Below are 14,998 nucleotides of genomic sequence, written 5' to 3' on the forward strand. Positions count from 1 at the left end.
TGCTACCTCCTCAACTTTACTTCAACACTGGGAATATTACAGACGTATTTATACGTTCATCAGTTAGCAGAACAAATTTTATAACCCTTTATTTCTTACTGTCAATTTGAAATATTTATTTTACGAATATTATTATTCTTTATTATACGTATTTCTTAATAAAACCAACATGCAGATAGAAAGGTATTTATTTTATTAACATTATAACCTATAAATTTTAACCTACATTTTGTTCAGTTTTTTTTATAAAATACGTTTCTATAATTTAAAATTTAATTATATATTTCACACATGTGTGATAATTATTTTTATTAAATATAACCAAAATCGTGTTGTTACAGATGTAAATACAAATACAGTGAGATAAGGAGCCATATTTATTTCATCAATTGAAAGAGAAAAACATAAATAAAAGACTGATAATTTTAATTAATGATAATATGGAGAAAACGTCCATAGGAATTTTATGGAAAGCTTTTATAAGAGGTTCCAATGAATCTCGTGAAATATTACCAGAAAAAACCAATTACGATTTAAATTTTCAAGGTGAAGAAGCACGACTAACTTATGAAGAAATAATCAAACAAGAGGGTGAAATAATTACGACGAAAAAACCTACATCTCTAAGACTGAAAAGTAGTAATGCACAGAGCATCTTGCATACAAAATCGCTATTGGATTCGGTTCAACAGAAAAAAACTCATGCGACTGAAAATACAGTCATAAAAGTTACGATAAATGCCATATTAAAAGCAGTAGAACAGAAGGATTTAAAATTTTTACAGAAACATATTACAGTGGAGAATGTTAACGTATCGGACGACTTTGGTTGGACTCCTTTAATGTCGGCTGCTTATTGCGGTCATTTAGAAGTAATCGAATTTTTATTACAGCTAGGGGCAAACAGAAGAATAAAAGAAAAGTCTGGCCTTACAGCGGCTCAATTAGCTTTGAAAAGAAATCATTTGAATATAGTTGCTTTGCTGAGGAAAAAGCATGATTTAACGAATATAAAAACTCAAACGGATAAATTAGAATTAACGGAAATATCAAAGAATTCTAAAGAAAGCATATGTGGTGACGACGAGGATAATGTCAAAGACAAATGGCAAGAGAATACGCATTTTTATTGCGACGTATGTAAAAGAAATTTTCGAGAGACGACGGTGAAAAAGCACGAAGCCTCTACTTTACATATTTTTAATACCAAACCAAAACTGCCAAATGCAATATACGGTATATCGAAACAAAATAAAGGTTATCAAATGCTTTTAAATACTGGTTGGGATGAGGAAGGGGGACTTGGTCCATCCGGCAAAGGAATTAAATATCCAATTAAAACGACACTTAAAATGGATCGCAAAGGTTTAGGACAACCTGGTGAAGTAGAATCTAGAATAACACATTTTATGCCCGGCGATACAAATGCAGTTAAAAATGTTAGAATTTATAAACAAAAACCATTGAAAAAGAGAGACAGAGAAAAGTTACTCAACAGAGAAGCTAGAAAAGAAAGAGCGCTTCGTATTGCATTGTCTTAATGTTTAAATTGCTTTTTACAATTTCACTAATCTTTATGTGAAACCTAAGACTGAATAGAAACAATGTATAAATTGTCATAAATACTGCAAGTTCATACTATTTCTTTGTGCTTACATGTTAGTATTTTTTACTTAGGTTTCCGGTTATTCAATCATATTAATTTCTTTTTATCTATCTAGGTGATACAATACAAATAAAAAAAAGGCTACAACGTTTGAAACAGTATCAAGAAGAAAAGCAAATAAAAAAATAATTGTTAGTTTGTCAAGAATAAATGTCCAACTGTAAGATAACATTTTGAATGTATAAGAGATCAAGATTGCGAAAGGAAGAAAAAAAACGTGAAAAATGAGAATAATTAAATCGTTTTTACTTGATATCTTGAAGCGCTTTAATTGCGTAAGAATCATATTAATATAATTTATGATATATTTACATAATATATTTTATTACATTTTATAATTGTTATACCTTACATTTCAGATTAAGAAAGATGTAATATTCAAATTAATATTCAATAAAGTGAAATATAAATAATTATCAAATTAATATGATGTGATAGAAAAGAATAGAAACTTATTGAAATTATAATAATTAAGATAAGGCTATTTTATGTTTATACTTAGGAATATACATTCTGAAATATCAATTATATATATACAGAGTGGGGTCACCACATTTTACCATCTAGATTTACGTTATTATTATTACGCGTAGCAGACAATGTTTCACATGGAGTTGAATGGCTTTAAAAGGGGTTCATACTGATAGTATTTTTTTGTAGGTGGACGTGTAAGGACATATGAAGGTCATTAATGTTTTTTTAAACGGAATCATATATTTTTTATTGCATCATCTGATGCTCTTTCATATTATTTACAAAAAAAGTATTAATCTATTTATGTAAAAAAAATTATTACTTTAGGAGAGATATTTTAATTTTTATGTCTATTTACAAAAAAGGTTCAATATGGCGACCATTTGCATCAGAACACTTTCTGAATCGAGAAATTAATGACTCATTAACGTTTCTTAATGTATCTGATGTTATTTTCTTGCATTCATTGACGATACGATCCCTCATATCGGCCATTGTAGTCGGAGGCTCAGCGTAAACTTTATTTTTTAAGTAACCCCATAAGAAAAAGTCGAGGGGCGTTAGATCTGGTGATCTAGCCGGAAAATGAATGGGCCCACCCCGTCCTATCCAACGATTTGGAAACATTTGATTTAATGTATCTCTTACTATTCTTGAATAATAAGCAGGGCAATCATCCTGTTGTATCCACATTATTTGTCGTGTATGCAATGGTAAATCGTCTAAAAATGTACATAGAGTGTTTGATAAAAAATTTGCATATTTTGGCCCGGTTAATGATCCTTCGATAAAGTATGGACCAATAAGTTTAACGCCAAGTATGCCCATCCAAACATTTACACTCCATTGATGTTGATTATCCATTTGTCTAAACCAATAAGGATTTTCCGTTGACCAATAATGGGCATTTCTTGAATTCATTGATCCATTTTTCGTAAACGTTGCTTCGTCCGTGAACATAACATTGCTGAAAAAGTTGTCTCTTTGAGTGAGAGCCCAATTACAAAATTCTAAACGTTGATAACAGTCATTTGCGGTCAGTTCTTGAACCTTTGATACATGATATGAATGGTATTTGTGCTTTTTCAATATGCGTAAAATGCTTTTACGACTAATTCCAGATTGTCTTTCGATTTCGCGAGAGCTAATGAATGGATTTATCGTAACTGCGGCTAACACTGCAATTTCGTTTTCTTCATTTGTTATTGTTTTATTACGAATTGCCTTTTTGCGTACTAATTGCCTTGTCTGATGAAATTTTTTAAAAATATAATCAAAGGTACGACGTGATGGAGTATTTCGTTGAAGAAATCTATTGGCGTATAATCTTTCTGCATGTGTAGCACTTTTCTCAGCTTCAAAATAAATTGATAACATGTCTATCTTTTCTTCTTTAGAATACTTCATTATGAAGTGATAATTCACCGTATCGCCGTATTCACCGAATCAGAGATGTAACAGAGACACTAAATTTCATAATAAGTAGGAGAGCAAGAATTATCAATGTAAATATATTTACATTTTCTGTGCTGATAATTCTTGCTCTCCTACTACATCATCACATTGAATTCATAATTTTGACCAGAAAGTAACGATTTCTTAACCAATTAAATCTATCCGTTAGCTCGCGCCACTATCATAAATAAAAATTAAAATATCTCTCCTAAAGTAATAATTTTTTTACATAAATAGATTAATACTTTTTTTGTAAATAATGTGAAAGAGCATCAGATGATACAATAAAAAATATATGATTCCGTTTAAAAAAACATTAATGACCTTCATATGTCCTTTACACGTCCACCTACAAAGAAAAGTACCATCATTATGAAACCCTTTCAAAGCCATTCAACTCCATGTGAAACATTGTCTGCTACGCGTAATAGAGCAAGAGCCCACGACGGCTAGACCTTCGTTATTTTATAAAAGCTGAAAATTTATTTGTGCATGTCCCCTATATAGGTAAAAACGACCAGAGACTATAGAATTTGGGTTGTGTTTACTTGGGAAGGTAACAGGTAGTAAAGGTGTATAAAATAATACCTTAAATTCGTTAAAGTATAAAGTTCTATTTTTTTATATTTTCTTCGGGATAACTTTAGAAATCTCGTCATCCGTTGTCGGATACTTATGACAGTTGCTACCCCCTGCCAGATACCCCTAAACTGCATGCTGGATATCTCAATGGAGATACCGGTAAAGCAATCTACCTGGTCTCTTTTATACTATAACGAAAGTATAATCATAATTTATTAAAGTTTATAAAGATGACGAGATTTCTAAAGTTATCCCGAAGAAAATATAAAAAAATAGAGCTTTATACTTTAACGAATTTAAGGTATTATTTTATACACCTTTACTACCTGTTACCTTCCCAAGTAAACACAACCCCAAATTGTATAGTCGCTGGTCGTTTTTACCTATATAGGGGACATGCACAGAAAAACTTTCAGCTTTTATAAAATAACGAAGATCTGGCCGTCGTGGGCTTTTTAGCTATAATAAATAATAACGTAAATCTAGATGGTAAAATGTGATGACCTACCCTGTAGATCTAATGAAAAATGTCTCTAGGAATTCAAAAAAAGTTTAGTAATAATTATTGTCATTATATTGTTCAATTTATATTATTCAGATTATAATTCAATAACTTCATAAACTTATAAAACAAAAACGAAATTATTTACTACCATATCACTACAAATATTTTATATTATATAAATTGAAGAAAAACTTTACTTTTCATATGAAAATAATAAAAAAACAGAACAGCACGTGAAACCGACATACAATTGAAATAAAACTTCTTAAGTTTCTTATGTCGGTAACTTTATTTAATTATTAGATTATTAATTATTAGCACAATAAATGAAAGGAAATATTAAAAGTTGCAAAGGAAGTATTAAATAAAAAAAAATACCAATTCCAAATGAAATTTTTTTTAATACAGTTTAAAATTATTCAGAGTTCCCCGACCTAATATTTGGGTCTATACGTAGAATCTTATATATTTGGTGTTAAATAATGATACATCGATATTACAGTCATAATAAGATTCTCTTATCATCTATATAATAATAATAATAATAATAATAGAACACCTTTTTTGGAGCATCATTGAATAAATTTGTACGCATTTAAATAATATATCCAATACACAACTGATATTATAATTAATTAGTCACTATAGAAAATAAAATTTAAATAATAGATTAAAATATAATTAATCGTAGTCATTAATAAATAATTTCATGATATTACTATAAATTTTTCGATGCTTATATAATACAGATATAAATACCTTTTAATATTCCATATAAAATTTACCTCTTATGTATTACGCACAAAGTTGTATCTGTCATTATGTAACGTTACATAGTTCCTTTTAAAGGATTATACTTCTTTTTAAGTTTTATAATGACAATGTGAATTAAATACCGTTCAGCTGTTTAAGATAATACTAAATGCAAACAATTCGTAATAGTTGATTGCAATAGATATACATCTTCAATAGATACAAAATATATTAACTAGAATAACATAAAAAATGGAAATACAAAATCTTGTTTAATTAATACATTAACACATATTTAATTATTAAGAAAATATTTAAATTAATCAATGTAATTAAAGCTATAGAACATTTCTATTAATAATTAAAATTAAATAAATAAATTTCAACGCTTTTACAGAAAAGAAGAAAATTAAGATAAAAGATTTTAGAGATTTATAAATGCATTTGGAATGGTGAAGTATAAATGTCTGTTGGAGACATAAGGTAAATTAAACATTTTGAATTAATCTTAGAATAGAATATATAAATGGATAAATAGAAAACGCTAAATGCGTCTAATCGATAGTAGGAAGGTACGTTAAAAGCGAAAAGTATTAGTTCTTAATTAATCAATGTTCATATATAATAGAACACAGAGTATACATTTAAGAGAAAATTTAATAGTAAGAAAATTTTTGGACTCTTCTTTCTTTATAGTACTTATATTAACTGAGGCTTATATTTAAAAATTTTATATATATGTATATAAAACTGTTATTATTAATATTAAGATAAAACCTAGATAATGAGAAAATATATTATTTATTTGATATAGTTGTTTAATTAATAAAAAAACCCCGATCAAATCTCTTCGCTTTTAACGTTGTGTTACGATCATTTTGTACACTACACATAATATATAAAAATTTCTCTAAGTTATCTGTAACATAAAGCAATATTGTAAAACGTAATATATATGAAAACGAAAAAATACAGTTTCAAGATTAATTAGACACTCTGAGAATGTATGTAAATAGTTTTAGAAGCACTATGTTCAGATAATGATATGATATGGATAGTCCTATACATAGAAGCAGTCTTACGATTTTAGAACATCATTGGTTATAACATAATTTGTCATATTCATAAATTTAAAATACGTGCGTATTCTGCAAATATATAATACACATGGGTCTTCGATTTACATATAATTCATTACTCTTAAAGAAATAAAATAAAAAAGAAATAAAATAAAATTAAAAAAAAAAATGCAAACACACTATCTTCATTTTTGGAGGGAATATAGTTTAAAAACTTGTAATTAATTCGCTGTCATGTCGAAAATTCCATCCTTAGACAATAATACAACTAAATTTGTACTTAGATCTAATATGCACTAAAAATAGTTTTCCGAAATGTTAGTATAATTTTCAGTGCTTTATAAGTTTTCCAAATATCTATATTCTTGGCTTGTACGTTAACGTAACGTGAAAACTTTGTACATCCATTTCAGTGCAATCTTGTGGTCCAATGGGAACATCGCTAGTATTTACTTCTATACGTTCCTCATTTCCGAATTCTTTTATTACATCTCGGCTACTTTTCAACATTTTTTCCACTGGTTGATCTATTGCGACTCTGACAGTTTTAGTTTTAATAGTTTCCATAGATCGTGACTTACATGCATCAATGGAACGTCCCTTAGCCCCATTTTCCTTATTTCTACGAGTTGAACTACGATGTATACGTGTTTTATCTCTTGATGATGTTCTTCGTAAACTTGGACGTTTAACTGATTCAGCACTAGCACTTAAACCTCCTGCTAAAATTCATATTTATATTTTATTATAATTAATATTCTACAAAATATGAACAATTTCAACGTATTATCGTTAATCTATAAAACATACCAATGTTTCCAGATGATGATCGATTTGAACCACGAAGCACATGCATTGCCGTAGGATCACTATCAGTAGCAGCTAATATTTCTCCTACAGGTGTTAAAAACCATTCTGATCTTGTACGCATACGTGCTGTTTGTCTCTCATGTACCTGATAATAAGAATTATTATGCTTCAAAAAGTTTAAAAGTATTTTGAAGCATATGAAGAGATATAAGTATAAATAGTGCATTATATTTAACCTGTGGTAAATAACTAAGGCTTTTAGTACTTTCTGCATAACGATTGATTGCTCGAAGTTCATCTAGTGTCATTCCTGCGTGTCGAGAATGATGACTACCATTACTTGAAGATCGACTGGATGCCTATACAAAAAAATTAAATCTTCACACAAGTTCACGTAAATAGAGGGATTATTGTATAAAATCTTGATACAAAATTATTTAAAAAAAGTCTTATACCATACCTGAAATAAACCATTTTCTTCCAAGCTAACTGACAAACGTGTATAACTTTCTAATAATGTATTTTCAGGAATTATGCCTAATGAAGATGTAAGATCGAGAGTTTGTGGTACATGAATTAAGGCTGGTGTTGACTGCGATTCCTCCTGATGTGACATAGCTAAACAAATTATACGATTAGAAAATTTTGTAAATAATTTTTTACAAATAAATTCAACTTTCATATAAAATAATTCGTTAAACTAGTTGTTTTGTTTACATATAATTAAAAGTAATTTTTACTTACATTCTAAATTAAATTTTAGACCCCACCTTTCACATTCATATTGCAGCCAAGTCTTTTCAGCTTCAAGAGAGAGTTGTCCTGAAATATATCCAACTGTAAGAGCCCAGTGTGCACTAGTTATGAAATAATACATAAGTTAAAGAAAAATATTTTCAAATAATCAACTTACTATATATTAATAGAATGCATTTATGTTTGTCAATACATGTTCCAGCTAATGATAATTTCAAAACTTACTAGATACTAGAGTATCCGGAGGATATCGAAAACTGAAAATCCAATCCTCTTCTACTTTTAATATTCTTCCAGTAATGCGCGCATAAAATTCATAGTTTTCTCTTCCGAATAAATTAGATACTCCAAAATTATCTATCATAAATTTCATAACGCATGTGGCAACCTAAAGGAATATATAATAATATAAGCTACTAAACAATTTTTTGATCTCACTTATAATAGACATTTTTCGTGCTTATATATATATATATACTATTAGTACACTATTGTTATTGTGAATGCATGTGCATATTTGAATGTAATATTAAGAAAAAAGAAAAAATGAACATTTTATTTGTAAAATAATATGAAATATCTACGATGAAAAAATAAGAAATATAATTTTAAATAAAAATGTTATTAATTATATACTTCACTTTCATTTTATACAATACAATGTTGCCGCATTAATCATATTTCATATACAAAATATAGAGATTTACTAATATTTATTACAATTTCTGATATCATGCTATCAAAATATACACAAACATATAAAACTTATATAATAAATTTTACAATTTGATAAAAAAAATTATATTGAACATTAACATTTATATATATATTTTACACGGTGCTTAAAATTATTGTCATTATAAGCAACTTACTGAGACCTCCGCCTGATGGTAAATGTAAGCAAATGCATGGTGTGAAAAAATTATGAAACATAGCATAGCTGTGTATAAAACAGTGTACAAATATTGGCATGCTGTCTTAAATATATTATTGTAAGAAAATATTGTATGTAACTATATACAAGAAAAATGTAATATGATTTAATATTTTTTTTGTATAATATAGAAAATTAATAATGTGTATATTTAAATGAATATGTATTACACAAGTGTATACTATATAAAATACTGTAGTATAAGAAATTCATGATAATATTTTTAAAAGCAGAGATAGTATTAGTTTTATGTTCAACACGAATGAATAATTATTGCAGAAAGTAACAAAATAATGTGATAGTATTTTAGTAATAAGTATATAAAATAGTAAATGAAATAATAGTTTTTCATACAAATATTTTTTTAAACGTACCTTAAATCTGAGAACGTCTTCCATTTTAGCAGTTTTTCCATCGCTGACACAGCTCTGGAAGAATGAAGGGGCTACAGACACACCCAATGCTTCACTAGACATTCCTGTGCAAGCTCTTTCACTATTTACTGCTACAACTCTAAATGTTCCAAATAATAATACTAACAAACGTTGCGTATACTCTGGTAAAGAAGTAATTAATCTGCAAAAGTTTCATAAAGTTTATTAATCATTATAAATTATTTAAATTAAAGATTAATAATTAAAAGATTATTAATTACCTATGAATTTGATCTCTTTGTTGTTCCATGCTGTCCAATTGAATAACAGTGAATAATTGTTGTTCCCCTTCCTTTCCAAAAACACCGCCAGGTATTTTGCGCAAAAATTTCTTTAAAACACTGGCTATCGTGTAAACACTAAAGTTGTCCATATTGACTAAACGTCCAGTCTGTAGAAAATGTATGAGCTTTTTCATATTACCCTGATGGCCTGGCGCTCTAAAAATATCCTTCCTTAATGGTGCTTCTTTATTTAATTTCAATATCAGTACCTAAAAAATATGACTATTTATTACAATAAGAGTACTACAGTAGTAAATAATATGTAATATAGTTACAATAATAGTACTACAGTACTAAATTGAATCTTTTATACTCCTTCTTTAAAAATACAATGTATTCAACCAATTACACATAAATTTTAAATGATTAAAAGCACATACGTACCAATAATGGGCCGGGTATATCATGTTTACAAACTTCATCCAAGGGTACTCCGAACTTAACTCTATAATCATTGATATCAAATTTGTATATAGTACATATATATAAATTCACAAGTTAGAATATATTCAATATATAATTAAAGTTATCACTGACTTTTCTAAACGTCTTGGATACGGTGGTACAGATGTATGTCCACAACTTGTAACCACATTACCCAGTGTAGCTGCTCGACGATGCATTCTTTCTGTCCAGCTGCTCATTGTATAATACATAAGGGGATGGCAATATGATATAAGAAATACAGTTAAATAAGTGTATCTTATAATATCCAATAAATACAGAATTCTGTATTTCTAAGTCATAACTTAGGTCATGTCACTGACGATAGAAGACTCCATTTCGTTAATCATTCGAGTTATTTGCTGATACCTACGATATATTTTATCATGACAAGTTCGTAGATATGGTCATTTAAGCAGAAACATTTAATACAACATAACCTAACCGCATCAGCTCACACATTGCGCGAATGCGGCTGGTAGCTTGCCCTGATATTTTTATTTTAATAAAATACACGTTTTCAATGAGCGCTAACATTTCATTAATTGCATCACACACTTGATAAACAATTTCTTATAAAAACATTTAAATACATTTCAGAATATACCAACCATACCTTCCCTCGTTTCATATCAAAAAATCAATATGGCTACGATGGCTTTATAAACATTTGTCAAAAGAGTGAGTTTATAACTATCACCGAAATTGGATACCTTTAGAGAGAGAGTAATCTATGTGGAGAAATTATTTTGTTAGACTCTTCTTTAGCATACTAGATAGAACTTAAAGTCTAACTTTAATGTTTTACAATATATTTTAATGAGGAACCAATAGTAACAATTTAAATTCTATTGTCGCACATTGAAAATCTTCCTCAAAGTTTAAATTCACACATTGATACAATTTTATTACCTATTGTTATCTTTTTATAGGTTATAAATCTTAAATTTAATTATTTAGGATAGTGTGTACGTTTAAAAATACAAGATAATTGATAAAATAAAAATATCAAGATCAAAATGTCCACAAGATGGTAAATATATATATTAAATGGTATTTACCTGCTAAATATCATTTATAATATGTTATTGTAGGTATCCTCTGTATCAAAAAGGTAATCCCCAACTTAGAATATTTTTGCCAAACTTTTGGCTGAAATTAATTGAACCAAAACATAAACAACCCAAAAATGTAGTACAATTTGAATGTTCTATGGAAATGACAAAATTTGATGTGATTAATTATTTAGAAAAAATTTATAACGTTAAACCTGTTGATGTGAGAACAAGAATAGCACTTGGAAAATGTAAGAAACTACACGGTCGTTATTATGTTATTAAAGAAGATGATGTCAAGCTTGCTTACGTTATTTTGGTAAGGTCTTAAAAGTTCTTAAAGGGTCTCAAGGTCTTAAAAATATGTTTAAATATATAAGAATTTTTCATTTCAGGATAAAAAAGAATCATTTACATTTCCTGATCTTTTCCCACAAAAAGAAAATAAAACCGAATCAGCTTTGGATGAAGTAAAACAAGATTTTAAATTATATTTAAAAGATTGCAAAGAACCAAGTGAACCTGGATGGTTCAGAATTTAGATTTTATATTTTGATCACATTATAAAGAGTATTTTTTAGTTCTCTATTATTTAAAAATCATTAATCTAATGTAAAAAAGAAAAACAATAAAAACAATTTAGTTTTTAGTAAGATAAAATAAAATTTATAAACATCGAGTGTTAATTTTATCTATTGATAAATTTCTTTTCACTTTGTCTAAAATTAGTAATTCAGTAAAAAAGTAGGTTAGTTATATAAAATAATAATAATGTACAGATTAATTTATTGTAATTATCATCACATGAGATCATGTTCTTAACGAAGACATTTCGTAACATTTTATAATAAAATAAAAAAATATCAAAAAGTGCAACATTACGATGATTGTTACAAATACATTGATATAATGAAAAATTCATTCTCAATATATTTCTATTTCTTCCAATTTGGGAACCACTGGTTTATATTAATAAAAGATTGTTTTAACGAATAAATATTAAGTAAAATGTGATAAACAACAATTTTGTTACAAGGATGAATTATTTTTTACAAAATTTGTGTTCATTATAATTGCACTAAACATATAAACTGTTTAACATTTAGCGAAAATTATTCATTATTTTTTAAAACTTGTTTTATTTAAATGTTTTTTTAATTTAATAAAAATCTTCGTTTGGAATTTTATAAATATTGAAGACATGGCGAAAAGGTAAATTAAATTTGTTGATAATTTTAAGAAATTCAAATGTTAGGAGTAAGAAACAAAGATATAAAAATATAAAAAATAATACTAAAATATATAATACAAATTATGAATCTTATTAATTATATCTATGCAAATGATTTTAAATTATCGATCAAACTTGATTGAAAAAATGGCAACCAGCATAGAAACGGATAAATGCATAGAGAGTTCTCATTTTTCTATTATAGGAGGTAAAATATTGTATATTATTATTATTATTATTATTATTATTATTATTATTTTACGTAATTAAATATAAAACAATTATTGTATATAAAGTTAGCAGAGACATTTTTTATTAGCTAAATGATTATTTATTAATAATAATGTGCAAACATCTATTAAGTATTATTTGTAGATAAAACGTTTCGATATACATTATAAAAAATCTATTAATGTAATAAGATAATTTTATAAATTTTTATAGAGTATTGACATTTGGAATGGACAGAACAAAGACTGCATTTTGCACAGATATGGATAAATCCGTAATAGTTCATAATTTTGAAAAAAGAGGTTGGTCACAAGTTGGCCCACAAGATGATTGGAATTTTTATTGGTAATTATTTTTAAGAATAATCAAAAAAAGGAAATATATACATCAAATAACATTTAAAATTAATAATTCTATATTTTTTAAAATTCTTTTAATAGGGCAGCCACACAATCGTGTAGAAATATTTTTAGCGTAGAAACTGGATATAGAATGAACGATAATCAGTAAGTTTGTTTCGATTTATTTTATCTTGTAAAAAAAGATTTGATACTTCAATCTTTTACGTTACATTTATTTCGAATAATTTAGGATTATAAATCATTTTCCAAATCATTACGAATTGACCAGAAAAGATCTTTTAGTGAAAAATATTAAACGCTATCGAAAAGATTTAGAACGGGAAGGAAATCCTCTTGCAGAAAGAGGAAGTGGATCAGGAAAGTATCTTCATTTGGATTTCATACCTGTTACTTTTGTTTTACCGGCAGGTAAATAACAAATTTTTTATATATTAGTCTTAAAAATAATCAAAATAAAAAATATGATATTGAAATATTTAATAAAAGGATTTCAAATTAATAACAATGGCGAGATTTGGTATTTGCGGCAATGAACTTTCGAGTTCCTAATGCCAATTAATAATAATAATATAATTTCAAATTAATATAATATAATATAATGAAATTGAAAAAAAAACATGTATAATAAGTATAAAATATCTTTATAATCTATTAATGATTTTTTATAGATTATAATATGTTCGTGGAAGAATACCGAAAATCACCACAAAGTACTTGGATTATGAAACCATGTGGAAAATCACAAGGCGCGGGAATATTCTTAATAAATAAATTAAGTAAATTAAAAAAATGGTCACGGGAAGTTCGAAATCCATTTAATCCAAATCTTACTAAAGAATCTTATGTTATATCTAGGTATATACTAAATAAATTATTAAATATGTTACCTAAATTACTTCTTCTATCAATTAATGATGAAATTATTTAGATATATAGATAATCCACTTTTAATTGGAGGGAAAAAATTTGATCTTCGTTTATACGTTCTTGTTGCATCTTTTCGTCCGTTAAAAGCTTATTTATTTAAACTTGGTTTTTGTCGTTTTTGTACTGTAAAATATGACACCAGTATTCAAGAATTAGATAACATTTACGTACATTTAACTAATGTTTCTGTACAAAAACATGGTGTAAGTAATTTTCTATGATTTATTTCTATGAAATAAATTTATTAATAAATTAATAGTTAATATATTAATGATATGCTATATGTGTATTAAAATGCAATTAAAAACGAAGTATTATTCAAAAATTAATATCTATTTTTCTTTCTTAGGACGAATACAATAGTATACACGGTGGAAAATTAAGTTTACAAAATTTACGTTTATATTTGGAGAGTACGCGCGGTAAAGCTGTAACTGAAAAATTATTTTCAAACATCTCATGGTGCATTGTGCATTCTTTAAAAGCTGTTGCACCTGTAATGGCAAATGATCGTCATTGTTTCGAATGCTATGGATACGATATTATTATTGATAATAAACTAAAACCATGGCTAATCGAGGTAATTAATTGATATGATTTATATAGAAATGAATAATAAATGTTTCATGTTGTAGGTCAATGCTTCGCCATCGTTAACGTCTACTACAGTAAATGATCGAATATTAAAATATAAATTAGTAGATAATATTATATCTATAGTTTTATCACCGAGTGGAACACCTGAGTTAGTAAATCAAATATTTTCATTTATATTAATTGTGCATAACTTATTATGCACAATTATTTTATACGTATCATCAATATTATGTATATATGTGATTTTTTTTATTTTATACAGTGTAAGATGGAATAAACGTCCACGTCCAGAAGTATTAGAAAATTTTGAACTTCTTTTGGACGAAGAATTATCGACACAAGATGAGAAAATTAATTCAGTAGATAAATATAGAAATTTATCTAACAAATGGAAATAAATGATATAATTATAAACAATA

General features: G+C 27.0%; 4 protein-coding genes across 13 annotated transcripts; 3 read left to right on the forward strand and 1 right to left on the reverse strand.

Moving 5' to 3' along the window:
• The first annotated feature begins 29 nt into the window (after positions 1-29).
• On the forward strand, positions 30-2,079 carry LOC107066211 (G patch domain and ankyrin repeat-containing protein 1 homolog). Its single transcript, XM_015320635.2, has 4 exons — positions 30-183; positions 342-1,658; positions 1,722-1,941; positions 2,026-2,079. Exon 2 carries the CDS (start codon positions 441-443, stop codon positions 1,539-1,541), a length of 1,101 nt encoding a protein of 366 aa, XP_015176121.1. The 5' UTR covers positions 30-183; positions 342-440; the 3' UTR covers positions 1,542-1,658; positions 1,722-1,941; positions 2,026-2,079.
• A 2,984-nt stretch (positions 2,080-5,063) lies between these two features.
• LOC107066247 (Rho GTPase activating protein at 71E) lies at positions 5,064-10,944 on the reverse strand. 8 transcript variants are annotated; one of them, XM_089174599.1, is made up of 12 exons: positions 10,788-10,944; positions 10,270-10,368; positions 10,117-10,177; positions 9,670-9,941; positions 9,389-9,590; positions 8,953-8,964; positions 8,306-8,468; positions 8,095-8,181; positions 7,785-7,942; positions 7,561-7,683; positions 7,325-7,469; positions 5,064-7,236 (listed from the first exon to the last, which is right to left on the reverse strand). In XM_089174599.1, exons 1-12 carry the CDS (start codon positions 10,805-10,807, stop codon positions 6,872-6,874), a joined length of 1,707 nt encoding a protein of 568 aa, XP_089030725.1. In that variant the 5' UTR covers positions 10,808-10,944; the 3' UTR covers positions 5,064-6,871. The 8 variants fall into 8 exon arrangements, with proteins under 8 accessions (XP_089030725.1, XP_015176198.1, XP_015176197.1 ...); XM_015320712.2 differs by having other exon boundaries at positions 10,270-10,545; positions 10,788-10,924; XM_015320711.2 differs by having other exon boundaries at positions 10,270-10,545; positions 10,793-10,923.
• A 104-nt stretch (positions 10,945-11,048) lies between these two features.
• On the forward strand, positions 11,049-11,910 carry mRpL23 (mitochondrial ribosomal protein L23). Of its 2 annotated transcripts, XM_089174607.1 has the most exons (4): positions 11,049-11,209; positions 11,271-11,290; positions 11,426-11,550; positions 11,627-11,910. In XM_089174607.1, exons 1-4 carry the CDS (start codon positions 11,196-11,198, stop codon positions 11,771-11,773), a joined length of 306 nt encoding a protein of 101 aa, XP_089030733.1. In that variant the 5' UTR covers positions 11,049-11,195; the 3' UTR covers positions 11,774-11,910. The 2 variants fall into 2 exon arrangements, with proteins under 2 accessions (XP_089030733.1, XP_015176204.1); XM_015320718.2 differs by having other exon boundaries at positions 11,271-11,550.
• Positions 11,911-12,057: 147 nt separating this feature from the next.
• On the forward strand, positions 12,058-14,983 carry TTLL1B (Tubulin tyrosine ligase-like 1B). Of its 2 annotated transcripts, none has more exons than XM_089174603.1 (9): positions 12,058-12,680; positions 12,907-13,038; positions 13,134-13,199; positions 13,285-13,463; positions 13,724-13,910; positions 13,984-14,185; positions 14,332-14,562; positions 14,618-14,727; positions 14,842-14,983. In XM_089174603.1, the coding sequence occupies exons 1-9, from the start codon at positions 12,568-12,570 to the stop codon at positions 14,975-14,977; spliced, it is 1,356 nt and encodes a 451-aa protein (XP_089030729.1). In that variant the 5' UTR covers positions 12,058-12,567; the 3' UTR covers positions 14,978-14,983. The 2 variants fall into 2 exon arrangements, with proteins under 2 accessions (XP_089030729.1, XP_015176205.1); XM_015320719.2 differs by having other exon boundaries at positions 12,058-12,670.
• Positions 14,984-14,998: the final 15 nt, after the last annotated feature.

Source organism: Polistes dominula, unplaced genomic scaffold (assembly GCF_049000335.1).
Source record: "Polistes dominula isolate Pdom_NZ unplaced genomic scaffold, Pdom_raw_medaka contig_16, whole genome shotgun sequence".
Taxonomy (NCBI): Eukaryota; Metazoa; Arthropoda; class Insecta; order Hymenoptera; family Vespidae; genus Polistes; species Polistes dominula.

Coding starts and splice junctions, on each gene's coding strand:
- TTLL1B (XM_089174603.1), top strand. CDS start 12,568: ATGCAAATGATTTTAAATTATCGATCAAACTTGATTGAAAAAATGGCA. Junction 12,681..12,906: donor ATTATAGGAGGTAAAATATT/GTATATTATTAT, acceptor AAATTTTTATAG/AGTATTGACATTTGGAATGG. Junction 13,200..13,284: donor TATAGAATGAACGATAATCA/GTAAGTTTGTTT, acceptor CGAATAATTTAG/GATTATAAATCATTTTCCAA.
- mRpL23 (XM_015320718.2), top strand. Junction 11,551..11,626: donor AGCTTGCTTACGTTATTTTG/GTAAGGTCTTAA, acceptor TTTTCATTTCAG/GATAAAAAAGAATCATTTAC.
- LOC107066247 (XM_089174599.1), bottom strand. CDS start 10,807: ATGAAACGAGGGAAGGTATG. Junction 10,178..10,269: donor TATCCAAGACGTTTAGAAAA/GTCAGTGATAAC, acceptor CAATGATTATAG/AGTTAAGTTCGGAGTACCCT. Junction 9,942..10,116: donor ATATACCCGGCCCATTATTG/GTACGTATGTGC, acceptor CATATTTTTTAG/GTACTGATATTGAAATTAAA.
- LOC107066211 (XM_015320635.2), top strand. CDS start 441: ATGGAGAAAACGTCCATAGGAATTTTATGGAAAGCTTTTATAAGAGGT.